This window comes from Spea bombifrons, chromosome 2, assembly GCF_027358695.1.
Source record: "Spea bombifrons isolate aSpeBom1 chromosome 2, aSpeBom1.2.pri, whole genome shotgun sequence".
Taxonomy (NCBI): domain Eukaryota; kingdom Metazoa; phylum Chordata; class Amphibia; order Anura; family Pelobatidae; genus Spea; species Spea bombifrons.
The window spans coordinates 97,962,621-97,990,169 of record NC_071088.1 but is presented as its reverse complement, the minus strand read 5'-3'; the positions used below and the strand labels follow the sequence as shown (position 1 = coordinate 97,990,169).

At 37.5% G+C, this 27,549-nt stretch overlaps 1 protein-coding gene across 1 annotated transcript in view; it reads left to right on the top strand.

Annotated features, from left to right (window-relative positions):
* CLYBL (citramalyl-CoA lyase) overlaps nucleotides 1-26,570 on the top strand; it is a 120,180-nt gene extending 93,610 nt beyond the window's left edge. The window contains exons 5-8 of the mRNA XM_053455328.1: nucleotides 1,212-1,305; nucleotides 4,683-4,850; nucleotides 10,505-10,629; nucleotides 26,303-26,570. Of these exons, the coding sequence (XP_053311303.1) occupies nucleotides 1,212-1,305; nucleotides 4,683-4,850; nucleotides 10,505-10,629; nucleotides 26,303-26,410 (495 nt within the window). The 3' untranslated portion in view covers nucleotides 26,411-26,570. The remainder of the gene's footprint in view (nucleotides 1-1,211; nucleotides 1,306-4,682; nucleotides 4,851-10,504; nucleotides 10,630-26,302) is intronic.
* Nucleotides 26,571-27,549: the final 979 nt, after the last annotated feature.

The following is a 27,549-nucleotide window of genomic DNA, read 5'->3' as shown; positions in this document are numbered from 1 at the left end:
GTTAAAGTGTTACTTTAGAAATGGAGATTTATAGTTAAAGCATACATGTTAATATAATACATATAATGTATTCATCTTTGCTTGTAAAGCTGATATATGTCAATTCTTTTCCTTTGCTCCATGTAGAAAAAAATGTAGTCCTCATTTAAACAATGCAAATTATATTTTGTGTACATTAAAAAATATATCACTTTATGTTCTCTTTAATTGTTAAATATTTCTAGGAATATTTACTGAAAAAAATAAATATAAACATTTTAAGGCAATGCTTCTTGGCCTTGCTGTGCTTCTCCGAGGCTTGAATCAAAACGGCACAAATGAAAAAAATATATAAAAATAGAAATGATAAAACAGTTCCTTTTTTTATGATACAGTAAACACTTTTTTACACATAACAATGTTTTACATCTGGTAAATATTATGCCAAAATCATATTTTTTGGTGTATTTATTTTCTATAAAATATGGTTATTCTATTCTGGGCCAGTAGCAATGAAATGATGTTCTGATATTTTCACAGAACAATGCATTTGATAAAAATGAGTTAAATGAATTTTAATGTTGCAGTAGAGATACTATAAACTTAATTAAGAGCAGTATATGACTGCACACATCATTTGATCAACTGCTACTACTGATTCTCTTTGGAGAAGGGAGTGGGTGAAAATATGTCCCTTATACAATGGATTAATACCACTCCCAGTCCATTTCCTACACACTCCCTATATACTAACGGCTGTCTGGGCCTGGACATACTCCATCATGAAGTAATTCCCCCAGAAAATGGAGAGATTTATGTAGCCTACCCAGGTATGATTACAATCTAACCCAGTATTCACTATATGTATACTCATGTCACAAAATAAAACACCCAAATCTACTTTTATCACATGCACATGTGTACGTTGACCGAGGCACCCTTCATATAGGTTCCAATATATTTGCTTAAATGTTAATTGTTTATAGCAATGGCCTTTATGGCTGGGGGTTTTCTAATACCGGATTGTTTATAGTTGCATGGTATTTTTGGGGTACAATTCCATAAAATTTGAAGATACTTCAATAAAAATACAAACTTCCCAGTACATTGATGTCTTTTGCAATATAATTTTATTGGTTCTATGTCTAAATCTATTAACATTTTCCTGTGTGTTTAAGATGCCTGTATTATTTCTAATTTTTGTTCTCATGTTATCTCAACTTTAATGATAGGATGTTTGTGAAGAATGTATACAGAGAGGTCCCAGTGCTGGCTTTTACCTGGATGGAGTAGTGTTTGGAGCAGAAGACTTCCGCGCAAGCATAGGTTTGAGCTACTATCTTTACAATGAAATAAGACGCAGGAACATTGATACAGCGCCTTGTAGTGATTACTAAAGCAATGAGACACATTCTCACTCTTAATATATTTGATTCAGTTACAGACAGATCTCAGAGGTTACACCGTATATACACACACACACACACACACACCGTGAAACATACTTATCCCTAAGTCAATTACCAAAAGGAAGTAGGAAACAAAAACACAATGAAAAGTAAATATGTTAATATGTGTCATGGTAACCTATTTGGCACGGCTGCCTATTATCTTTCGTTACCTGGGTACTTAGAAACCTAATTTTCTAATACCGAAATATGTATGTTGATTTAAAATTTAATAATCTTGCTTATTTCAAACCTATTAAAGAACATGCTTCATTACTCTTTGCTCTGATGTTATGTTATATTTATATGAGGTGTAGCATTTTTATTAAATATATTTAGAACAAAAGTAAGGCAGACACTTTGAACCTACAAAACGTCGTCATATACGTTTATATGTAGCTTGTAGCTAGAGATGCAATGTTGCGTTAAGCACAGGTAGAGCAGTTCAGTGTTAATTCACTACAATCTATAAACAGTTACACACTGCTTATGTCTAAACATTTATAAAGGAAATACTTTCTATGCCAATGTAAATTCAGGTGATTGGCACTTTTGTGAGTGTGCAGTCATTTCATTTAATTTAACAATTCCTCTGTTTCATTTTCTTACTTTTTAATTCATCTTTATATACCCCAACAGTTTAAATAGTGCCCCCCACCTAATGCTATTCATCTCTGGCACCCCCTACATTAAAGCACAGATTCAGCACTGGCAGTATGTGGACCTACAGAAAGAAGAAAAAAACATCTTTCTGTTCAAATTTGTAATTTTTGTGGCTTTTATCTGCTTGTTAATTTTACATTAACTGGCCTAACACAGCACACCGTTTGATGAGATCATTGTCTGACCTTCCGTGCCATCGCTGTACAAAGCCATTTACTTGGATGGTGCTGAAGCTTCTTTTTAACCCATCTCCAGGGAAAACTGGAGGAGATTTGCTGAAGGGCAATTTTGAAATATTAACTTTGCATAAAAAGTCCCACGTGGCAGCATTAGCTGATCAGAACTTTGTTTAGTACATATACTAAGAGTTCATTCTTGAACATAATCTGATTATTTCACCATTGTCATATAATTATTGTCTAATAATAATAAAAAGTGTCTGGATAACTGAATCCTCAGATGTTAGGACACTTTATTTCAGCATTTTCATTGGCATTTTGGTTATATTATTATAATTATATATCCTTTTTTATCTGGAGAGCAGAAGCCACAGTTTGACTTGCCTGCCTGCTGTAGGATTGATTTTGTCTTTATATTTTTTAGCAATATGAATATATATTTAAGCAGGGTCCTCTTTACGTAATTTTGGTCTTTGTCAGTTCTATTTTTGTCATACCCTTTGAATGTATGTACCGTAAGAAGGACTGTGTTAATTATTGGTGCTATATATAAATAAAAGATAATAATTTACATTGATTACGTGATATCTCACTAGACTGCAGCTGTAGCTTGTCATTAAGTACTGGTGGGAAGCCTGTGGTCTGCAAACTAAATATTTCACCATTAGGGATTCCTGTAGACAAATCTAATTTAACTAATTGCTAATATAGTTATTTTTCGATTCCACAAATGCACGACCCTTATATCCAGTTGTCTTGTGTATTGTTTGAAATATATCTCCCATTCTTCCCTTTATCCCTGTTCTGAGTATATGTTAATCACACATTTTAAAATGCGCCCACATCAAGGGGATGCATCAATGTATTAGTAGTGTAGTATTAGTACTGTAACGCAGGCATATTTAGAGATGCCGCACAAAATTATGATATACTTAAAGAAATAGGGACAAAGTATATGGAACCCTACAAAGTGGAGCTTGCAATGAAATTTGAAAGTGGAGCCTATTGCATATAGCATGTCGTGATTGGTCTATATAACAAAAGAGATTGTTTTAAGAAAAGTGTGCTACCTGTGAACTTCCAAAATGACTGATGTTCAGTAAGCAATGATTAAGAAAACATAGTGGGCAAGTAGCTTGGATGGAACAGGTATTCCATTGATACCAGTCATGTATTTAGCAAAGAATAACTGATCTTTGAAATTTCTGGAGATAGGAAATGTTTATGTAGTGGAGTCAGGAGGGGTAACAAATGCTACTTTGATCCTTGAAGTGATCTATAGATTAATTGGTTAGAAACTGGTGAAGTATATAGGAGTGGATATTACAGAAAAGTCACCCTGCATTGTGTATTATACCCAGCGAGGCTCCACCATGCATAGTTGCCAACTAGACATACAGGCCCACTAGATGTCCCATGTAGTCCTATGGTCCTAAAGCAAATGGCAGCTTTATACTACACATTCAGATATAGTTCCCATCACAAGGTGGTTCCATCGCATTGTTCAAACCAGATGCATAACTCCTCATTCTACTTAAACAAGGCTTCACCTGTCATTTTATTAAGTTCTTAATTCTACTTTACTTTTCCCTTTATTGGTGATATTTTGTACAAGAAGCACCATCATTATCGTTATAACACATTCCACCAGCATCAATATAAGTAACCGTCTCTTCAGATGCCTTACACATTACATACACATTTCCCTATCTTTCATTTGAGTAACCCTGTCCTATTTGCCCACATTTCCATGTTTCGTATCTGTGCCCTCAATAACCAGTAATGTTTATGTTTCCTTTGGTCTCGTCTAAACACTGGTATTTACACTCTTGAAACCTTTTTTTATATTCTTATACTGTCTTTTTAGCATATAAACCTTATGTGTCTGATTTCCTTAAATCCTTATGTTTCTCCTTTTTCATGTTTCAGTCTACCAGCCACTGTCTCATTCCTCTCTTCCATTTGCCGTTTTGTGTCATTGTTGATTGGCACATAAAATCTATTAAGTTTGGGTTAAATCTGAATTATTTTAATGTATCTGCTCATTATCTTTCAGTGTATAGACATAGTAAGATGTTGTCATGGTATGTAGTAAGATGTTGTCATGGTATGACATTTAGTTACTTTGAGCATTCTGAAGTAGCTGTAAGTAACAAATGTAAAAAGTGATGTTCCAAACAGTGCTTGCTACAGGCCTGTTTGTTTCCTGACTGAATATTTTAAATGTCATGTACCAAAGTTATTTTATATATTTTATGTATAAACATTGTACTCATTATGATATTAAATTATCATGTAACCCAACGTGTTAACAGGTATACATGTTATAATTGTTATGCCCTTAAGTGAAAATGGTATCAACATTAATGAATTGTGTTAGCGTTAATAACTGGTACATCTTTCAACTTTCAAGGTGCCACGAGTAGCAGAGATACTCATGATGTGCTGTATGCCAGACAGAAAATCATCGTTGTAGCCAAGGCTTTTGGACTACAAGCCATTGATCTGGTGTACATAGACTACAAAGATGGAGAAGGCCTTCAGAGGCAGTCAAGAGAAGGCGCCCTGATGGGATTTACCGGTATGTTTGCGTAATTAGAAGTTGTGCTTTATTGTTACAGTGTAATGAGTGACAGAAATGCAATAATAACGGGTAAACAAAAAAGGTAATATGACAAAATGTTATTGTTCACATTTACTATGCACGATTTCTTCAAGACATGTTTTTTATTTATTTCAAGGCTTAATGAGCATAGAAAAAAGTTATGACTCTTAACTTGAGTAAATATCATTATACAACCACATTTTTTTTTAGTGATATGCTCATACTAAATAAAAATGCTTACCATTCTTCGGATTCGTGGTTTTAACTTGAACTGTACACATTTTTTAATAGACAAAAGAAATGAAAGTTTCTTTACCAAATGGTAAGCCGTCATCTGCCACTTGCTGTCAGCACACAAAACAGTCCAGTACACTCTATATTACTACAAAATATTTTTATTCAAAAATCTACGTTTCGACGTATGTTGGGTCTTCATAAGGGCAAAAATAAGTGGCAACATGGGCACTTCTGAAATCATTTATTTTCCTCCCCTTGCCCACAGCTGCCTCTTCTGGCCCTGCTGCACCTGTGCTAGCTCTTTGTCCAATATCATGTTGGGAATGTTACTTTGAACCGCGTCTGAACTTCAACAAATAAAAGTTACTGAGATGTATGTCTATATATCCATACGTCCTTTTTCATTTTTTGATGTGTAAAATACAACAAACTCATGAACGTAAAGTAGTTATATCACAGAAAGTGCTTGCTTTGGCGTTTAAAATATGGTTCAATTAAATGAAACTAGACACATTTATGGTGTCTAGTTTGCTTTATTAAGACAATATAAGCAAACATATTAAAAACTAAAAGTGGCAAAACCATGGAAGAGGTTATTCTGTAATATTCTGCAGAGGAAACTCAGTGTACCGGCAGATGGTGCAGAGAGGAGGGTGGTGGTGGGTCACACACAGCATTTGGAGGGGGGCAATAGGACATAATGTGTGGTTAGTTTCAATCACATTGACTACAGACTGTCAGGAGTCAGATTGGCTCCATCACAAAGCGAAACAGGAAGAAAGCAGGAAAAAGAATTGTCTTACCAGGGGTTTGTTATATCCCCCACATTCCAGCTACAGAGCAGCGTGTAGCATTAGAGCCCGGTGCCTTTGTAACAGACACGTGCAACATCATTCCCAGTACAGACGTGTAACCAGAATACGTGTTAAAATACTAAAAGAAAAAAAAAACAGGAAATATATGCTTAATGCAAATGAATAGTCTTCCACATTTAACAATTAGCATTACAATCCTTCTAGTAACATGCATGCAGAGAACTCAGTGAGTCGTTTGTTTTCAGTAGATCTGCAATTGCATATTCATTTACTGGTCAGTTGTAATAAAAAGGTAAACTATTAAGAGGGTATGGTTTAGATTTTTTTTTTCTTTTTTATTATCTTGAGGTTTTTTTCTGGTAATACATGTGTTAATATTAGTTTTATTTCAAGAAATATCGTATAACTGTCTAGTTGTTCAAGATTCTTTCTTTTTTGTATAAATATTGTAAAAAGGGAAATTAGAGATATGGAAAGCCGTTTTAGATTTTTCAATGGACACACAGAGATAGCAGCAAGCACCGATCATTCAGAAGCAGTAATACTCAGCTTAAGGGCTGAGTAACTACTCAATGGTTGTATTAGGCCTGAGTGTTGTTCATACAGTTAAGAACCAAGTACTTTGTCATACAGTGTAAGGTCCACAGCAGTCGTCAAAATAGGCCTTTAGCTGGTGCCTTAGACAGATATCTTTCCTTTTTTAGGTGATCATTGCAGTTTTAGCCTGAAGCATAATAGAATAGGTTTCTTGCAGAAGTGATAAGGATGGAAAGAAGCGGTACCATTGCAAGGTTTTATAGTAAAAATAAATAAACCTTTGGACTGTGGATTCTGATTCATTTTCTTCCAGTGCTCTGGGTACGTTTGAAAGAACACACACATCAAAAAGAAAAATGAGCTAAAGACTATCCTACCGAAATAAGAAATGTTGCAGATAATCAATTGTTTATTCATTTTCTTGCTTTTTTCAAATATATATATATTTAACACTAATTGGCAAATTCAAATAATGCCCTACAATAAATGTGTAAGTGTGTAAAGTAATTAAAAGTCTTCTATGCTGTATGTTCCATGTTGTAATCTCATACAAACATGTTTTACTGAGGTAACCAAGAGAAACCCATTTTAACTGATTGCCCAGGAATATGTGTCTCTCAGTTAACACAACTAGAAGGTCCAGAAGGCATTAGTAGATTAGGATCCAAGCAGAGCCGGCCTTAAGTGTTCTGGCGCCCTGTGCGGACTACTACTCTGGCGCCCCCCATCCCAAAAAAAAGAAAGGAAAGAAATCTCCCACCCTGCCCCTTCTCACTGCCCCCCCCTGCCCCTTGTCACTATCTACCCCCTGCCCATTATCACTATCTACCCCCCTGCCCCTTATCACTATATCTACCCCCTATCCTTACTTACCTCGTTGCCGGAGTCCTGTGGTGGGAGCGGGAGGCGTCCGTCTCCCCGATCTGCCGCTTCACAGCTGAGCGCCAGAATAATTCAGGTGCTCAGCATGAAACGCCGGCACCGCGCCGGAGTCACGGAGAGTGAGGGGCGCCGAGCGGTTGCTGAAAACTTCACGAGCAACCGCTCGGCGCCCTGCCCGGCACTTAAATGAAAACACCGTTTTTTTTTGTTTAACTTTATTTAACATCCGCCATGTTAAATAAAGTTAAGAAAACGTTATTTAACATGGAGGATGTTAAATAAAGTTACAAAAAAAAACAATCGATGTTTTCATTTAAGTCCCGGATGGCGCCCCTGTTGCCATGGCGCCCTGTGGGGCCCCGCAGGTCGCACACCCCTAAGGCCGGCCCTGGATCCAAGGACAAGCATAGCTGGTGTTAAAATCGCAAATGGGCTGACAGGGGAGTCGGCAAACAAATCCTAGTCCAAGATGAAGGTCAAATGTGGTAATCTGGAGTAATTTTAGCCTACCCTACTTAATGTATTATTATTTTTTAAGTTTGCCAAAGTTTATACTGGCACATTTGGTCCTTTTTGGATTTTATTTGGTTGTTTGCAACCTCCTTATTTAGTATTGTGTAAACTGTCAGATTGGAGTCAGCTTTTGGAGTGCTGCACCATTATTTTGGTTTTGCTTGCTATTTAGTCCTGTGTTTTGAAATACCATGTCTATTGGGTGAAAACACAAAATAAGTCATTGATACGGATGAGTGGTAGTGAGACTGGTAGACCGACTGGTTGACCGACCCAGCAAGTAGTTTACCAGCCCTGTTGAAATTAATAAGTCAGTGAGCACTCAGAGATAAATATATTGTATAGCTCCTTAAAATGATAACCCAGCAGACCTTGAATAAAAATTCAAGGATGGATTGAATAAAATTCAAGGAGGAATTGGACAAGGTGTGGAGAGATTGTGCTTAATCCTCTTAAACAAAAGGGCATTACTCATTGTAGTCATGTTTTTTTGTTCTTATTATCCTTGTTAGAATCAATATCTAACTGCTCAAAAAAAAAGAAAGGAAAGAAATAATAAGGCAAGCTCAAGCCCTTTTAAAAATGTCCGTAAGTACTTGGGTTGTTTAGCCTAGCATATTCCAGCATTGGTAGACAGCATCATACAAACTCACCTTGTTTTGTTACAGAAATAGACCCTCACATGAAGAGCTGGCATTACGTTCTATAATCCCTTCATAGCTGACAAATTGACCTAAAATGATATGTCAAGTGGTGTTGGATACCTGAGCAGACAATGTAGCATTGCAGCTTATACAGATTACATGGCAATTGTGAAGTGTCACGTTTCACATAACTCCTTCTCTTGAAACATTTCATAAGGAGTTCTGCGCGGAGGTTATTTTCCGAATCCACCTGATTGATGTGAAATACAATGCACTAATGGTCTATTGTTGTTTGCTATTCATGAAGGACTTTTCTGTGCGTTAAATTGTGTAGGCATTTTTTATGTTGTTTTTTTTTTTTTAAAAGTATCCATGGACTCACCACACATGCACAGCTCCTCAAATACTGTTGGATAATTAATCTGCCCTGTTAACTATACAGTTAGGCTTTAGAATGTGAGATATTCATACAGTAAGAAAAACATATGTTTTATATATTCCATATAATTTGTTGTAAATCTACCAATAATAATTTTCAGGATATTTAACCAATAGTATTTTTTATTTTGTATCAAATTGTCCTTTATTAAATTTGAGTTAGCATATTGGTTGTGTACTTTTTTTCTCGTTTCTATTAAGATATTTATTTTGTTTACTAAAGACCACTATGCATATATAAAATACAAGACTATATTGTACTATAATGACCGATTTTATATAGTTGAAGGCCAATTAACTTTAATGTGTACTAAGGCATTGTAGGCTTCTGAGCAGGGCCCTCTTTATGCAATGGTTTCTCTTAGTGTGTCCATTCAAGTTTTGTCATCCCTTTGAATGTATATACTGTAAGAAGCGTTGCGTAACTTGTTGTTGGTGCTACATAAATAAACGATAATAATGATAATTATAATCATAAGTTTCTGAGCAGGGTCCTCTTTATATAATGCATCGGTTTGTTTTAGTGTGCCAGTTCAAGTTTGGTCACACCCCTTAAATACACCTATTGTAAGACGCTCTGCGTAAATTGTTGGTGCTATAAATAAAATATAAAAATTATAATAATACGGCACATGCTGCTCCATCCCAGACTTTTTGTCAAGGTCCAGGAGAGGACTTGCTCCCTCTAGCCTTTTTTTTTTTTTAAGGATTTTTTTTTTAAATTGCAAAAAATGTAACATTACAAGCAGATGTGTATATATACATTCGTGTTTGTATATACTTAAATATATATATGCAAAACTTTAGTTTGCAGAGCTTTGGCAGATGCTCCTAAATGTTCTCTCCTCTAGTGCTGAAATGGTTGTAAAAACGTCATATACAAAAGTGTTGCAGACCAGACATGAGGTGAAGGATATAGGAATATGTACATCGGTCTTGCATGTAAATTACATGGCTCTTGTCATTAATACAATTGTTTTTATGAAGAATTTTAGTAAAAACAATAAAAAGTAGGATACATAGTATTCAATTGTATATATTTTTCCATAGAGAGAAATATACGGTTCGTACAATGACTCAGCACCGCCAAATTTGAGGGAGCTATATAAAACAATAAATAATAATAATGATACTTTTTTTTTAATCCCCTCTCCCCATTTTCACATTTAACCTGGTTAATAACACAGTGTCCAAGAGCCCTTTTGCTTCTCCTGGAGGGATTTTATTCCGCCCATCAACCCTTTTCTGCCGGCTAGACAATCAAGGAAAATAAAATGGGCCTCCTTTTTTTGTTTGCTTTAAAACAGAACTGATTATTTGTATTCTTTTAAAGCGCTGTGAATTCAGTCAGGGCTGCATTTATCCTTCCATGCAGCCTGAGCACAAGGAAAGGATTCATGCTGCTCTGGAGTGCCAGGGATAAAAAAAGAAAGCCATTACAGTAATTATTTGTTATTATTTAATGTCTAGTCCGGGAGGCATTCTCCATCTTTAAATGTTTGACACATTTTGCGTGAACATCTGTTGTTGATTCATGTTTCTGGTGTTATTAATCTTCTTGTAGGTAAGCAGGTGATTCACCCAAGCCAGATTCCTATTGTCCAGGAGCAGTTTACTCCGAGCGCTGACAAAATAAGATGGGCCCACGAATTGATTTCTGCTTTTCAAGAACACCAAACATTAGGAAAGGTAAAAAACTGAATATTAGTTGGACATGGCATTCTCCTTGGTTACAGACATCCAGTGCAATAACCCCATACAGTGAAATTTGTGTTTCTGAGTTTACGAGAAAGATTTGTTCCTTACAGTTTCTTTATTTTAATCGTTCTTCACTTCTTGGGTTATAGAATCCATTGACGCATTTGTTCCCCAATTTTTTTTAGGTTTCCTTGACTGTATGGCTTTTTTGTGTCGGTACCTCTTGCGTTCCTCCATGTTGCTTATATAGATTTTTCTTTCCTTGTTGCTACCCTTCTCTTCATTTTTTTTATTCTTCCTCTCCTATTTAGGGATGCTATGTTCACACATTCAGGAATACAAGGTTTGCTGAGTGTAGCATACTTTTCGAGCAGAAGGGCGTGCTGTTAACCTAAGTTATTCTTCCTTCAAAATCAGCAGCATATCCATCTTGCATTCGAAATCAAGTCACAGCAGAGAGAGAGAGAGAAAAAAATCACTTGAGGATGTTAACTCTATTAATCTTGTGTTATGCTAGGTCTGGATTTCATGTCCATATAATTCTTTTTAATTATAATTATTAAGAAGTTAACACCGTGCACAATGGTGATCTGGATATACAAGCAAACAAATTAAGAGCGGAATATGGTTGTTGCTAATTTAGTGCATCATTGGATCTCATGTTTTCTGCACTGTGGGTTTCAGCTATGTAAATATTGCACTGGCAATGCCCAATTTGTCTGCAGTTTGTGCCAGTAATACTTAAATTAGGCGCTGCCTGAAGGAAGGTTTTATGCCAGTTGTAGCTTTCTATGTTAATTATCTCTTCGTTTATTTAAAATAAGTCCGATTGCCTTTTTTCTTTTTACAAATGAGTAAAATGTTATATTTTAAAAGAACATTATAGTGTACCATGCCACATAGTTGAAATCATTAAATAGAAATGACTGCAGAAATATGTATCATCATGCTGTGTGTAGTAATTAGTTGCATATGGGGTCTGATTTGCAAAGAAAGTATACTCAAAAGAATAACTGCAAGCACCAGCTAACAATTTTGCTTTTTGCCACAAAGCTTGAATGCACGTTTTTTATGTCACAATTTTCTGTCATTTTGTGGAGATCTCAATTTAGACCTCATCTGTAATTTCCTTTGCTGAACACATAGAGCTTTCCCACTCACAGTAGCGAGGTGCTGCAAAGGTAGGAAGTCGGCCATCCACGGTCTGTGCTGTTTTGGGGGGTTTATTCTCAAAAGCAGGATTTTCATAGAGGCTTTAATAAACAAAGACACTAAAATTAACTCTTAGCAAGTCAGAGAGCTACTTAATTAAAAGCAAGGTCCTTGGGCTCCTGAAGATTCTTTGTATGATTTAAGTACTTGTGTAGCTTCTTCTCTGCTGATGCCATTCTGTCATTACCCTTCATGGAGACAGTCGAAGTTTGACAATAAAGATTTACAAGTGAGATTGAGGCAAAATGTTAATCAATTATTATTTTTATAGTGCCCATATAATATACATTCTATACTGTTGTTACAAACAGATAGGGGCATTACATGAATCAGATGTGACTGAGAACCTAGCCTGGAGAGCTTACTGTCTAAGGGGAGTAACGGCACCGATGAAACAAAAGCATATAGTCTTTTTTGATCTAACTATGTGCTTGCTGGGAAATGGACAAGTCTTTTACTAATAACTGAATCTCGGAAGTTAGATAACCTGGATGGGAGACGCCAAGCAAACATTCTAGGGATGAAAGTGAAAGAAATCAGTTGACAAAAGGCATAGGCAAAGACCAGAGTCATAAGGAAGACAAAATGCCTTAATAACTCTGTTATTATGGGTGTGGAATGGGACACCATTGGTACTCTTGAAAACATGATACTAGCATGGGTAGAGAATCCTCATGGATTCCTGTCTGAAGGCTCATTTCCTTTATTAATATAGCCATCGTAAGTCCGTTTTGCTTCCTACAGTACCACCCAAGCTATTCCCGATCAAGAGGCTTAATGGAGTTGGTCCTTCGTAAGGTAACGGCAAATCAGGGAGATGAAACTGCAACTCTCCTGTAAACTCGCTCTTTATTTAATAAACTGTAAGCGTCTAGGAATGAACATTACTTTTTATATTTTACTGTTTTTACCTGGTATGGACCATGGCTTGTAATATCATAAACATATCAGGGAACTCTCTGGGTTTGACCCTGAGTCTTAGGGTTTGTGCCCCAATATCATGGTCTCATGGTGAAAGGACAGATTGTTGGGGTCACACCGTCTGGAGCTGACTCCACCCTGTCCTACGTGACCTAAGACTGACAGTTGGTGCTTTTGCCACCAGTGTGTTATGATTCATATGCCTGCTTGAATGCAGGCGACTCCGTTAAGAGTGTCTTTAAAAAATGGCAAGGCAAGGTATCCATGAGGACCGATATTAGAGCCTTTTGGTTAACACATATAGCAAGTCCCTACATACAATCTTCATTATGTGCTATTAAATGCGTAATATTTCAAGTCTCAGGGTCAGGTCATTTAGAAAGTTCCCAGGTATGACTGTAAGGTGAACACAAAGCAGGTTCTGTATAAAAAAAAATGATTCTGTAGCAAGTTGTGACTACTGTTCAACCTAGCAACCAATGGAACAGTCCAACCAGCAAGAACATTTTTTAGTTGCTGTTGTGATAAGATCACTCATTTTGCACTGAAATCTCTTTGTATAGGTAACTTCTCAGGTGTATGTAAGCAAATGTTAAGTATATAATGTGATGTTCCTCGTCTGGGTTACTGGTTAAAGGCTATATGACAATGCTTAACTAATGTTTAAGTCAAAAGCAATAATGTGTCTATAAAAAGGATATTTTGCATTGTACTGCATACAAACCGGTGCATGCATTGTTTAGTTAGGAGCTAGAAAATAGCCAATGTCTCATTTTCCAACCTCCAGCTCTCTGTGTCAAAAGCAAGGAACATTGTCTTTTCTGTACACACACACCGTAGTCCACCCGCTGAAATCAATCAGAATAACGTCAGCCAGCCACAGTATTCAGCTACGAATTAGTGTTCCTTTAACTAAACCCTGTCCATTAATCCTCCGGGATCAGCCCAAAATACGTGGGCATTTTAGGAGGTTCTCGGGGAAGAGTATATAATAGGCTCCCTGGGCTTTTTCTTGTCCTGTTACCTTAGGTCCACAGAGAACTCTAAGAATGCTGATAAGGGGTGTAGCTACAGAATATGGCCCCTAAATATTTTGTCTCCTGACCACCGCTCTTTTACCTTCTCAATCAGCAAAGACAACGGAGCAGAATAAAATACATTTGTGTCAGCATGGGCAAGCTTATTCCTGCTCGGAATTCACAAACATGCAATGCTTCCAAAGTACTTTTCTAGGAGGAGACATGCAAGTAATGATACAAGGTATACATGTATGTAAAAGTGTTAATGCTTGCCTTGAGTACATTTTTTTCTGTAGGATTAATGGATGCCATACAGGTTTTTGTAGAGGCAACCTGATTTCAGACTGGCAAACAAAATAGCTAAATTGTACGGCTATAACTCTACACAAAACTCTCGCAGAAGCCAGCTCAGTGCACACAAAACATTATTAAGATATATATATATATATATATATATATATATATATATATATATATATATATATTAAAATTTGTTTTGGGGCAAGATGTGTATGTTGTGTAATAGAGAATAACACCTACAAAGCAACAATACCCATGAAGCCTAATAAAGTGTGTCCTATTAGGGCCTAGTGTAAAATGTATTTATATTTTAGTTTTTCTTTTTTCAGCAGCTTCTTATATTGTGTCTTTTAAAAGTAGAAATACCGTAAATGAATGAGCAATAAATGATGACATCAATTTCCAGAAATACATGTTGCCAGCCATTGACAAATAGGTGAATTGAAGGAAGTTATAAAACGTGTATGTGAGCAGCTGCACCATTTACTTTAAACATTTTAAAGGAAAGCTATGAGCATGTCGCCACACAATGCAAGTGACAGGGTTGGCGGTATTGTCGCCTCTTCTCCTGATGCGTGTTTGGGTCTGTCCCTATTGTGTCTGTCTTTACGACAAAGCATTTGGACTCAGTGTGTGTCCTGCAGTTTGTAATAATCCAGTTGTCATTTCAGCAGAGTTTGGGGAGCCTGTTATATTAAATGTGTTCAGATCTTTGCCTTGCTGTATAGCCCCTGTGTCACCCTCGGTACTGCGTTCATGCTGTATAACTAAAGGGCAGACAAGAACCACAACCAAGAGGTGGCAAGGTCAGAGAAACAAGTCTAAGTGCAATCAGGTGGGGGTGACACCCAGGAGGTGACGGGAAGCTGACTTGCTTCTTCAAAAAGGTCAAAAAAGATTGTTACATGTGTTCATTGGAGTTTCAGCAGAAATGTTTGTCCCTCACCACATGTAACTGACGGCACATTACTCACAAACATACACAGACGCACAAACTGGTTTATGTAACGTGCAATTCAGGCTCAATTTAATTCTTCTGAGCGTCTTTAGGGTCCCGTCAACCTCCTCATTGCTCAAACCCTCAGAGGATAGTGCTAAACTTTACTTTTCCCCTAGCATCAAGTACCCAAAATATACAGGTGGACTCTGCAAAAGCAAACGGTTTTAGGAAGATCCATATTAACTCTACTGCATTTATATAATATACTACATATGTGCGTAATTGTATGTATGTTTTATATATGTGTGTGTGTGTATATATATGAATAAACATATTACAGCACCATGGAAACTATTGGAGCTACAATAATAGTTTGCCAAAAATAAATCACCCCCTGAACAACTTAATGCCAGAGTTCTAAGCGAGTTAGCACAGTTGGCATATGATAATATTTAACCCTACTGAAATGTAATGGGTAAGAGATACACACTACGTGGCAGATTCTATAATCAAGAAGTGTTTTTTTTTACGTTTTTATATTTAATTAAAGATACAGCTAAAGGTGATTCTTGTTAAAATAGATTTTCATTACAGTAAATATACCTTTGCCTAATCCAGACCGCTCAAAATGTATTTGGGTCACCGTGCGACTCATCACTAGCTAAATCTTGGAGTCAATAGTTTTTCTAGCCAAAAAATATGTATTAGCTTCTATGTGCACCTGCGGTCTCCCAGTTGGATACTTGTCCCTTGCTTAAAAAGCATTTGGGGGATTTTTTATGGCAGATTTTGCTCCTCTTCTGGTTTGAAAAATATCACAATAAAAATCTGATTTTTTATTTTTTTTTGTCCATCCTTAAAACGTTTTAATAAAAAAGAAAAAAAAAAGTAAGGAGAAAATATTAAATCGGCTTTGATTTACTTTCTGCTTTCAGAAAGTGTAACAATGGTTTTGCAAACTGTAATAATAGATGTATCTAGTGAATTTTTCAAATCCCTTTAGCTGTAAATGTTCTGGCGTGGTTTCTTTTCATGTGTGTTAACCTGCGAGTTACTGTGAATTTTGTATATATTCTAAAGAAAAATGTTTCTCATTTCCTAAGACCAGTTAAAATGTGTAATAGCGATGGGGAGTTCAGCGCAAACCTAATGGGGCGAATTGTTTTACATGCCATATGCTCAGCTCGCTGGAATAAAGTCTGCTCTAAAAGAAGCATTGGTAAGAGAAGGATATTGCTAAAGAATGGATTCAATTCTTTATTGAAGTCATTGTTCTATTTATTATACATTCTATAGCATCCTGTATGAAACAAATACACCTGTGTTTTCACAAAATTAGCTCATGTTTGGTTTATTTCTTTCTTTTGTATTTTAGTATTCCAAATAATAACGATTCCATGAATGCTGTGTGATATCTGGAAAACATCATTATGTTGTCATTAGGCACAATACAATCTATTAACAAAGCTTTCCAGGGCACCATTCTAGCGTGTACATCGAGTAAAAGCGAATAGTTATTTTTAAATAATCATAATAATAAATTTTCACTTTTGCGAGTTCAGACCTTTTTTTTACTTCTATATCTATATGTGGCGGCATATTGTGTGTCGGCTTTAGGCAAGGAAAGGGTTAAAATATCCTACAAGCTTGGTTTTGTGGCAGTTCTGGACTTCTGCCAGCTCCGGTTTAGTGGTTGTCATTGACAACAACTTGCTGGATCTCGAATTTTTTTTATTTTTTTTTCTGTACAAAATATTCCTGACCTGAAAATTGATGGTGGCTTGTAATTCGTAGAAGTTGTTGAATTATTGTAGATCACATGCCCATATATTGTTTAATTTTTCCCTCACCCCCGACTGACGCCAATTGCTTTTAAATATATTTAGAAGTGAATACACTTTGAAAATGAATAAAATGCTTGGCTCCAGTGTCATAATGGATACAGAATGTACCTTCTACTCTGACAAGCACAATTAAAGAGATTTTAGAACGCTTAAAGCCTGTTCACTAACTGGTTTTCTGTAATGGGTGGGGGGGGGAAGCAGAAAGGCAGATCAAAGACGGTTATCAGAAGAAAACATGTGCTCCCCTGCATCTTCATCCTAAAACCTGATCACCAGGCTGACGGCTTGTTATGCCGAACTTTTATTGCGTGAATATTCTATGTAAAGGCTGCAGTTTTAGTGTTAATCTTACACCATTTGTAAATACAAAGAAAAGACTAATAATCCTCTAACAAAAAAAAAAATATCTGAAGCTCTGTATGTTGCATATGACTTGCAACCAACAATACGCCTGACCTAATTTTTTCTGGATTTTACGCCTTTTTTTTTGTTTTTTTTGTACAAGTACAAATCACCATTTAAGATAATCGATTGTTACTTGTTTCCTGTGAAATGTGTTATTTATCATTTTCTTAATAGGCAGATACAGGTTATTGTAAGTCTTTCCTGTCTTCATAATGCCTATACCGGGCCAGCTCCGGTGTAGGAGGCCTGTTTGAAAGTCATATGTAGCCCATTCATGATATTAAAGCTCTGTTCAATCCGTCTGCTGAAGTTACCACTTTTGTAACTCAATGCAGTGTTAGAAACATCATTCTTGATGTTGTAGAATATCCAAACACTTCCTAGAAATACTTATGTAATCATCACAAATGTTTCTTTTTTCTGAATTTTAGCTGGGAACATGTAATTGAAATGTGACACAAAAGCAAGCACCAAAATGTTGTTGCTATAGAAACTTGAAAAAAAAGCTTCTTTAATATCTATGTGATGTTTTATTTGATTAAAGTATAAAAGGACAGATTTGATAAGGTTTACTTACTTGACATACTAGAGCATGGAATTAATGTTAAGTGGAACAGCACCTTTAAAAAAATTGCTGTAAAGTTCACGGTCATTGTAGGTAATGCATCAGGCTCTGCTGATAGCTGCTCAGGGTTGAAACTCTCGATGTGTGTTTGGCAGAAATAAATACAGGAATTTATAGCACCAAAAAAAAAAGGATATCTAGCACAGAACATATTATGATGCTATTTGTATGCAACTATACATTATGGGCAAAGGACAACTTGATATATGTGGTTTTCTGATGGTGTTCGGTTAGACAGATCCGTTTTATGGCTACAAAGTTTATCCAGGGAATTAGATCAAACCATGTATTAAAGAAAATAAACCAGTCACTTTTTTCTGTTACCCAAATATGTTTAATGTTACTTACCAGAAAAATAGCCGATAATAAATTGAATTGAAAGCTTTTCTGGTGTCTTGAATTAGACCAAAATTATGCGTCAGGAGCCAACGTGTGGCGTTTGTCAGTTGGGATCCAGTTATGTCACAATGTGTAAGGAAAAGGCGACAGTTAATTTGTTGGTAAAAGTCATCTGCTGCGTTAATAGTAGAAGTAGGAGTATAATTTCTGTACTGTAAGTGCTTACAGCGGGGTGCGGGGATTGTCAGAAATTGATGTTTGAAGCATGTGTTCAGTTGTCAATGAAACCTGTAGTATATCATTTAAAGCATCAAAAATGTGGTGCCACCAGTAGTCAGACATCATATAGTATATACAGCTGGCCAGCCATATGGCCACTAGTGTTTGTGGAGCTCAAGGCCATGTCATTATGTTTAGGTAGGGTACAATTATTAAGTGTCATTCAGGTTGTTAACAAAGGTATGGCTGCTCATTCCATATGCAGATGAGCTACATTTTTTAAGGACAGATTGTAAATGGGTATATATTTTTATTTTACTCAAGCTATATAGCGTATAATTATATGTTCTTCAATAGTGTATCTGTGTATATATATATATATATATATATATATATATATATATATATATATATATATATATATATATATATATATATATATATATATAAAACTCACATTTAAAGTTTTAGTAGAAGAGGAATACAAATAATTTACTAAGGAGGTCAATGGCAGGAACCTAGTAATAAAAATCTCTTGGCATTTATTTTCATTTTTTCTCATCAATATTTTTAGGGAGTTTAGCAAAAGCTCTTCAAATGCCAGCTTGTTTTTAACAGTCTTTTGCTTTTTGTCTCGCCCAGCATAGTTGGGTACCCTTAACCTTAGTGGGCATATTCCTAATGAGAAACTTTTTGGCATGTATGTAGCTGGATTTAAATTATGGAGAGAAGGTGGGCTTTTCTCCCAATCAATCGTATGGGAAAAATATTTCGGTTTTTACTCTTCACTAAAATCATGGTTTGAATTCAATCGTATTAAATATGATCACCGAAAAGAACTGTAATACTTTTTCATTGAAATGCGTTTTATGGCCTTGTGAGGCATCAGCAGTACTAGGAACACCCCGATGGCGGACCCACTGCCGTGTGTGGATCATAGACATTGCCCAGAGCCCTCTGTTTTCTCACCCCAGTCATCAGGCTGGGGAAATGTACCCTGACCCCCCAGCACTCAAAGGGTAAATTATTAACCTCATGAAGATTGAAATGTTTGTCAGAGCCATCATGATGTAATCAATTTCCAGGTCTCCCTTCAACTCTCCACCTTCTTCTCACCCGCCATGACATAGGTGTATATACTGTATAAGACTGCTATACTTACTGTATGTCTGATGTGATGGAGCTGGGCCGGCACTCTTGCTTGCACACATACATTTTCCTTTATTAAGAAAGTAGAAGGCTCACTTGCAGCTTTATTCATAAAATTCAGCTGACTAGCTTATCCACCTGTAATATTTATAGCAAACAAAATGTAAATATCCATTAATGTCCATTTAACAGAACATTTTTTCATAGCTATTTTTAATTGGACAGTCTTGATTTCTGGATGGCACGCTATTTTGGGCCCAGTGGGCCAGTGACCAATAGAGCCAAGTACCTACCTATACTGCATATTGGATCTTGCAGCATCTGGCCACTGGATGGTTATGGCCGCACTTTCGAAAACGTAAAAATGCAATGCTCGGTTACGCGTGTGTCATTTGGTGGTCTCGGGCCTTAAAACACCATGAGAACTTAGTCATGCCCAGTCCAGTAATGGTTTCAACTCACTTCGGTATTCATTTTGAAGGGAAAACAGTGGTAAATTCGTTCAGCTAGTAATCCTGAGCTGGCCCTGTATAATGCATACAGTGGTAAGAAAAAGTAAGTGAACCCTTTGGAATTACCAGCATTTATGTATGAACTTGTCTTAAAATATGAAATGATCTTCATTTAAGTTACAATAATAAACACAAAATATTGTATTGTTCTTGTCTATATTGGAGTCAGCAGTTGGCAAACCTAGAGGCTAATCAAGTAAAATGGTATTAAGGTGTGTTTAAGAACTACTAATAACTGACTTGCTGATTTGCATAAAGCTGGAGAGGGTTAAAAAGTAATCTCAAAGAGTTTACATATTCATCAGTCCACAGTCAGACAAACTGTTTATCAAGACGATTTAGTTCTATGACTACTCTACCTAGAAGTGGGCGTCCAGCCAAGATGACTTAAAGGGCGCAATGCAGAATCCTCAAGGAGGTAAAAAAAAGAACCCTAGAGTAACAGCTAAAGGCTTGACTACCGTAAGCAAGTCATTGAACAGGCATGGAGTGAATAGAAGGACACTATGGAGGAAGCTGCTGCTCTCCAACAAAAAGCATTGCTGCACACCTGACATTTGCCAAAGAGCACCGTAACACTCCACATAGTTACTGGGAAAATGTTTTGTGGACTGAGGAAACTAAGGTTGAAATGTTCGGGAAGAACACGCAGCACTACGTTAAAAGTGCGCCGCATACCAACATGAACGCATCATTCCAACAGTTAAGTACAGTGGAGGGAGCATCATTAATTGGGGCTGTTTGTTGCCTCGAAGCCTGGACAGTGTGCCAATGAATTCCCAAGGTCATTAACCCCTTAAGGACCGGGCTCATTTTTCGTTTTCTACCCTGTGGGACCGAGGCTGTTTTGACACTTTTGTGGTGCTTGTGTTCAGGTGTAATTTTCTCCTCACCCATTTAGTGTACCCACATAAGTTATATATTGTTTTTTTCAGGACAAGATGGGCTTTCTTCAGATACCATTATTTTGATCGTATCATCTTATTTACTATAAAAAAAATAAAAAAAACATGGTGAAAAATTGAAAAAAAGACATTTTATGACTTTTATTTGAAAAATATTTTACTCACCTAAAAAAGCAAGTAAAAAAACTAGCTAAATAGATTCTACTACTTGTCCTGAGTTTAGAGATACCCAATGTTTTTATGTTTTTTTGCTGTTTTTTGTACGTTATAGGGCAATAAGTACAAGCAGCGTTTTATGATTTCCAAATCTTTTTTAACAAATCTGGTCAGTCTGCCTCCATCTCCTCTTTGGAACATCTTTGAAGCTGGTTAACTCAATTTAACCCATTCAAACCATATATTTTTGAAAACTAGACACCCCAGGGTATTCCAAATGCTGTAATTTTAACCCTTTCCATGCACCAATTATACAACTACACTTTGTCAAACTTTGTAATAGTAATTTTTTTTATTTTTTTTTCCACACAAATTGTACTTTAGTTATAGATATACAGGTTCTGGTATATGCCACTGTCTAACAACACCCCAATGTGTGTTCAGGAACATCTCCTGAGTACAGCGATACCCCACATGCATGGGTTTGTCAGATTGTTTGGCTGGTAAAAGGCTACTTTTGGGGCATGCGTAATCCAGGTGGTCATTTGGTCATTCTGCCTCCATCTCCTCTTTGGAATATCTTTGAAGCCGGTTAACTAAATTTAACCCATTCAAACCATATATTTTGGAAAACTAGACACCCCAGGGTATTCCGAATGCTGTTATTTTAACCCTTTCCATGCACCAATTATAGAACTACACTTTGTCAAACTTTGTAATAGTAATTTTTTTCACACAAATTGTACTTTAGTTATAGATATACAGGTTCTGGTATATGTCACTGTCAAACAACCCCCCAATATGTGTTCAGGAACATCTCCTGAGTGCAGTGATACCCGACATGCATGGGTTTGTCGGGTTTCAGATTTAAAATGCCACATTTGGGAAGTGCGCTTTTTTTCTCCATTTTGGTCAGTCTGTACCTATGCCCTATCTGTGAGCTAGGCCACTCCAATTTACCCCATCAGCCACTTTTTTATATATTAGACACCCCTTGGGTATTTGAAGTGCTTTTATTTTAACTCTTTGAGATTTTTGAGAAATTTTAGCACTTGCTCAAAATAATAAACTTTATTTTTTTATTTTTTTTTTATTTTTTTAATACTTTTTTTATATTTTTTTTACACATTTTGCTGGTACTGGATGGTTCATCTAGTGACATCACTGCATAATTATTTTTAAATGTTAGCACATTTTTTTTTTTTTTTTCCATTTTTTTTTTTTTTTTTGAATATTTTACTAATCACATAGTGATTAGAAAGCTGGGCTCCATTGACTTGCATGGTTGAATGCAGTACCTGTATTCAACCAGCAAGTGGAGCCAGTTCTCTAGAGGGTCTGGAGACCCTCTAGCGAACTTTTTCGTCTCTCTTGTTTTATTTCCCGGGCCGCCGCCATCTTACTTGATGGCGAAGATCACCAGCAGCTGCGGCTGTGACCGCTCTCCGGAGCGGTCACAGCCCACCTAAAGGTAAGTGTTTGGTGTCGCTGGATGCCTCCTGATCGAGGCATTCCAGCGACACCATTTAAGTTTAGGAGGCGATCGTTGATCGCCTCCTAAACGCTTTTAAAACGGGCGTCCGCCGCCATACAATGTATGGCGGCTGTTGACGCCCCGGGGAGGGGCCAGACATGGCCCCCGATGCCGATCTCGGCCTTGCTGAATGCCTCGACATCGAGGCATTGCAGCAAGGCCGTTTAAGCGAAGAAAGTGATCCTTGATCACTTTCTAAGCTTATTTAACTTTTTGACGGTTCAGGACCGTCAAAGGTCATTTAGTGACCTTCTTGTCATGACGGTCCTGAACCGGCAAAGGTCGCGAAGGGGTTAAGGTTTCATACATGATAATGTCAGGATACCTGTCTGCCAGCTGAAGCAGCTGTGCAATGCAGCAGGAAAATGACCCTAAACCTCAAAGTAAATCTACGCCAGACATCCTAGGAATATGGCGGAGCATCTGTAAGGAAGGACGATCTAAATATCCTTCTGAATGCGCTGTAGGTCTGATCCAGAAGTGCTTGTTTTGACATTACTGCTGCCAAAAGAGGGTTGGCCAGTTATTAAATCCAAGGGTTCACTTTTTCCACCAGCACTGTGAATGTTTAATGGGTGTGTTCAATAAAGGCGTGAAAAATGATCATTGTGTGTTATTAGATTCAGCACATTGTCTATAATTGTGATTTAGATGTAGATATCACCTGTACCATAATATCACCTTACCGTATTATCACTTTATTATCACTTTATAATGGATAAAATCATACAAAAGGAGAATTTGGAACAATCTCACTGATTTAACTATACATTTGACAGGACCAGCACAAGCTCACTGTGGTTGGACCTTCATAATTCATAGTAAAGCGAGGATGCTGAAACCCCAACTCTCCTGTTACTTGTCCCTTTTAGTGAATAGACCCCCAATGTGTGTTTGCTGGAAAATATAACATAGAAAATGGAAAGAAAGCAAATCAGCATGTGGTCACCCAATGTTTTGTCAGTGAGGTGGCATTTATCAAGGAAGCTTTTGGTAATATCAATGGCCATAGTAACATGCAGGGGAGAGACATGAGTATATGCCATCCCCCCCCCATGTGCTTTTACATTAATTCAGTTCTCCGCTATCCTCTGTGGACGGTTTTTATTTTTATTGGCAAGTTTCTGGGACAATTGATTTTTTTCTCCTGCTTGTGCAGCTTGGTCGCTGTAAGTGTGGAGAGAAAAGGGGAAAATGCACTTTTGTACCAGACTTTTTCTACATTGATCACTTGCAGGACTAGTACAGAGATTTCTTCTTATCCTTTATGCTGATGTATCACACAGCGTACACCCCTGTTTACCTAGCACACCTTCAGGAACAAGGAAAATTTTTAACACTGAAGAAAGGCCAAATTCAGATTTAACACAAATTTTAAAACATGCTTAATATGGAAGAGTCACTCTGGAAATCAATGGAATATCCATGCTGATTGTTCTACAATTTTACTTTGCGCCAGAATACAGACGACTCGGCGATGCTGTCCTGCAACACTAGAGCCAAAGTTTAATACTTGACATTAATATTTTTTGTTGGAAACATAAGAAATATAATTTCTGGCGGGTTTATGTAATTACATTTTTGTTATATGTGGCAAAATTTGGATCCGGTGTCAGTCTACTATATTGGCAACCTCTGAGGCTACCTAGATTGCTGAGCTTGTAGTAGGAGAAAGGATATACCGTATTTGCTCGATAATAAGACGAGGTTTTTTCCAGAGCAAATGCTCTGAAAAATACCCCTCGTCTTATAATCAGGGTCATCTTATAATCAGACTTCAAATAGGTCTGATTATGAGACTAAGATCCAGATCCCCCGCAGCGATGCAGGGGACCTGGATCCTCCTGTGTTATGCCCCCCCAACTTACCGGTGCTGCTGAGTCCCCGGTGCTTAGTCCGGGCTGCGCGTAGAGCTCTAAACGATACAATCGCGTAGAGCTTTACATGCTTCCCGGACTAAGCACTGGATACCCAGATGCAGGGGACCTGGATCCTCCTGTGTTATGCCCCCCCAACTTACCGGGGCTTCTGAGTCCCCGGTGCTTAGTCCGGGCTGCGTGTAGAGCTCTACACGATACAATCGCGTAGAGCTCTACACGATACAATCGCGTAGAGCTCTACACGCTTCCCGGACTAAGCACTGGGGACTCAGATGCAGGGGACCTGGATCCTCCTGTGTTATGCCCCCCCTCCAACTTACCGGTGCTTCTGAGTCCCCGGTGCTTAGTCCGGGCAGTGTGTAGAGCTCTACGCGATTCGCGTGGAGCTCTACATGCTGCCCAGACTAAGCACCGGGGACTCAGATGCAGGGGACCTGGATCCTCCTGAGAGAGTGTTAAATGGGGGGTGTAAGGCAATTCTGGAGGCAGAGTGGTCTGTGAAATGCCTTTTAACCCCTTTAATGCCACTCTGCCTCCTGAAATGCCTTTTACCTCCCTATATGCCACTTTGCCCCATAATATGCCTTTTAACCCCCTAAATGCCAGAGTGGCATATAGGGGTATAAGGCATTTCTGGAGGCAGAGTGGCACATAGGGGGTCAAAAGGCATATCATGGGGCACAGTGGCATATAGAGGGTTAAAAGGCATATCATGGGGCACAGTGGCATTTAGAGGGTTAAAAGGCATATCATGGGGCACAGTGGCATATATGGGGTATAAGGCATTTCTGGGGCAGAGTGGCAAGCCCGGGGGCAGATGTGCATAACTGGGGGGGGGCAGGTTGAAAAAAAAAAGGAAATAAAAACAAAATATTTTTCTCAATCGTAGCTTTTATTAACAAACAATTGTTCACATAGTTTACATGAACTAACATTTACTGGTAAATCTTATGGGTCATCTTATATTCAGGCTTTTTCTTTTTTTCATAAGTTAATATTCAGATTTTGGGGGGTCGTCTTATAATCAGGGTCGTCTTATAATTGAGCAAATACGGTACGGTATATGTTAACAAGCAAGTGCATAAAGGTCAGCACTGTTGCAGTGGAAGACCCAACTTCCTTAAACCCAAGTGTGGATGATTGTTATACTGTCAAAGTAATTTTATACAAAGCTACAAGTATGACATAAAGAGCTTTTCCTGTGATATATATACCTAGTTATTCAATCGATATAGCTGTGTCTAGTAGATGACTTTAGATGACTTCATGGCCTATTTGGGGTTACAAAGTAAATTTGAACAATGTTTATTCATGGCAACTGACTTATAACAGTTTTCTGATATTTAGTCAAACGGCAATCTTAATTGCCATGGGCACCGCACACTTATACCCACCAAATATTTTAGGCTCCTACAAAAGAGACGCTCCAATTCCGAAAGATTAGCAAGAGGTATTTAGGTTCCAGAGAGGGACTATGCTTAACAAAATGTGGGCAACTGGGTAAGAGGTTGACAGGTGTATCATAACAACCAACGAAATGTTCCGGCCGATTGCTCCGATCTTAGCACTTTGCCTAAGAATAATTCCTTATTCGTGGCCCCTGTTGTGTCAACTGTAAGTTACCAACATCAACTGCATGCTCGTTACAAAGAAAGAGACATACTAAGCCCTGATTTGTGGACGTATCCCTTTCATGTGTTGCAGGGCGCATTCACTTTCCATGGGAGCATGATCGACATGCCCTTGCTTAAGCAGGCACAGAACATCGTTACGCTTGCCAGAGCCATCAAGAAGGAATCATCTGCTAAATGAAGCTCTCACCAGGAGGCCAAACCGTACAGCACCAGTCTTAAAGGGGAGGAGGAAGACTTGAGAAATACACTGCAGAGCAGTCAGGGCTATTCACATTGGATGCTTTAACATTTATTCTCTGTACATGTCTATACCATTAATTAAAATAAACATCAAGTTCTTCCTTTGTTCTATGCTTGGCTTTCAAGTGACTGCTATTCATTTAGCCGTCGCCCCATAAACTCATAAAGTGTATTTAAAGAAAAGGAGACAAGTGCAGTAAACTTGTAGTTCTCACAAAGTTGGACAACCTTGTGCATAGGCTCTGCAGCCAGATTAGCATGACACTGGACATACTGCTACAGGTCATATGCTTCTTGTTGTTAACTGGCTTAGCAAAGCTGTTTTGGAGAGGTTATCCCAGCTTGTAGCGAGGGTAAATAAACATAACAACCGGCCATTGTCCCCTATTCAGCATGTCCTCTTCTACTGGAGGCTAAAGGGTATTGTAGCTGCACAGGATCAACTTGTGGTTGCCAGAGGACTCCAATGAAGTTTGAAACAGCAACAATCAGAGATTTTGTTTCTGTCCCCTCATTAAATCATGAGCCTTTGTGTCACAGCTAGGAAGGGCCTGTTCCTTAAGAAATTAACAGAATAGAAAGTTTGAAACCATGCACCAACCACTCCATGTCCTTACACACTCACCCCAGGAAGGCTGCTTTGTTTATTTAAACATGTAAATAGAAAACATTTAACCCTCTCTCTGCCTGGCTGCTGACACTACAGGGGTACAAGGTTCAGTTCTCTTCTGTAAGCATCAGGTATATGCTTTGCCTTACACAGCCTCTTGTACATTATGCTTACATATCAAGGGCTATTTTGTTTATAATTAATAATACACTGCCATTCTTATTAATACATAATAAATGTACATTTTGTGTAGATAAATAAAACCTATATTTATGTTTTGTGGGTTCATGGGTGTGCATCATGAAGATGATATTAAAAAGTAGGAACACAGATAAACGCATTATAACGTATATTAAGATGTGTTTTGTGTCTCCATTCAATCGACATTCATTAAAAAGAACTATAGTTAGCCGGTCCTGTTTATTTGTGTGTACACTCTGTAGTGTTTGTATTAATAACAGTAAATG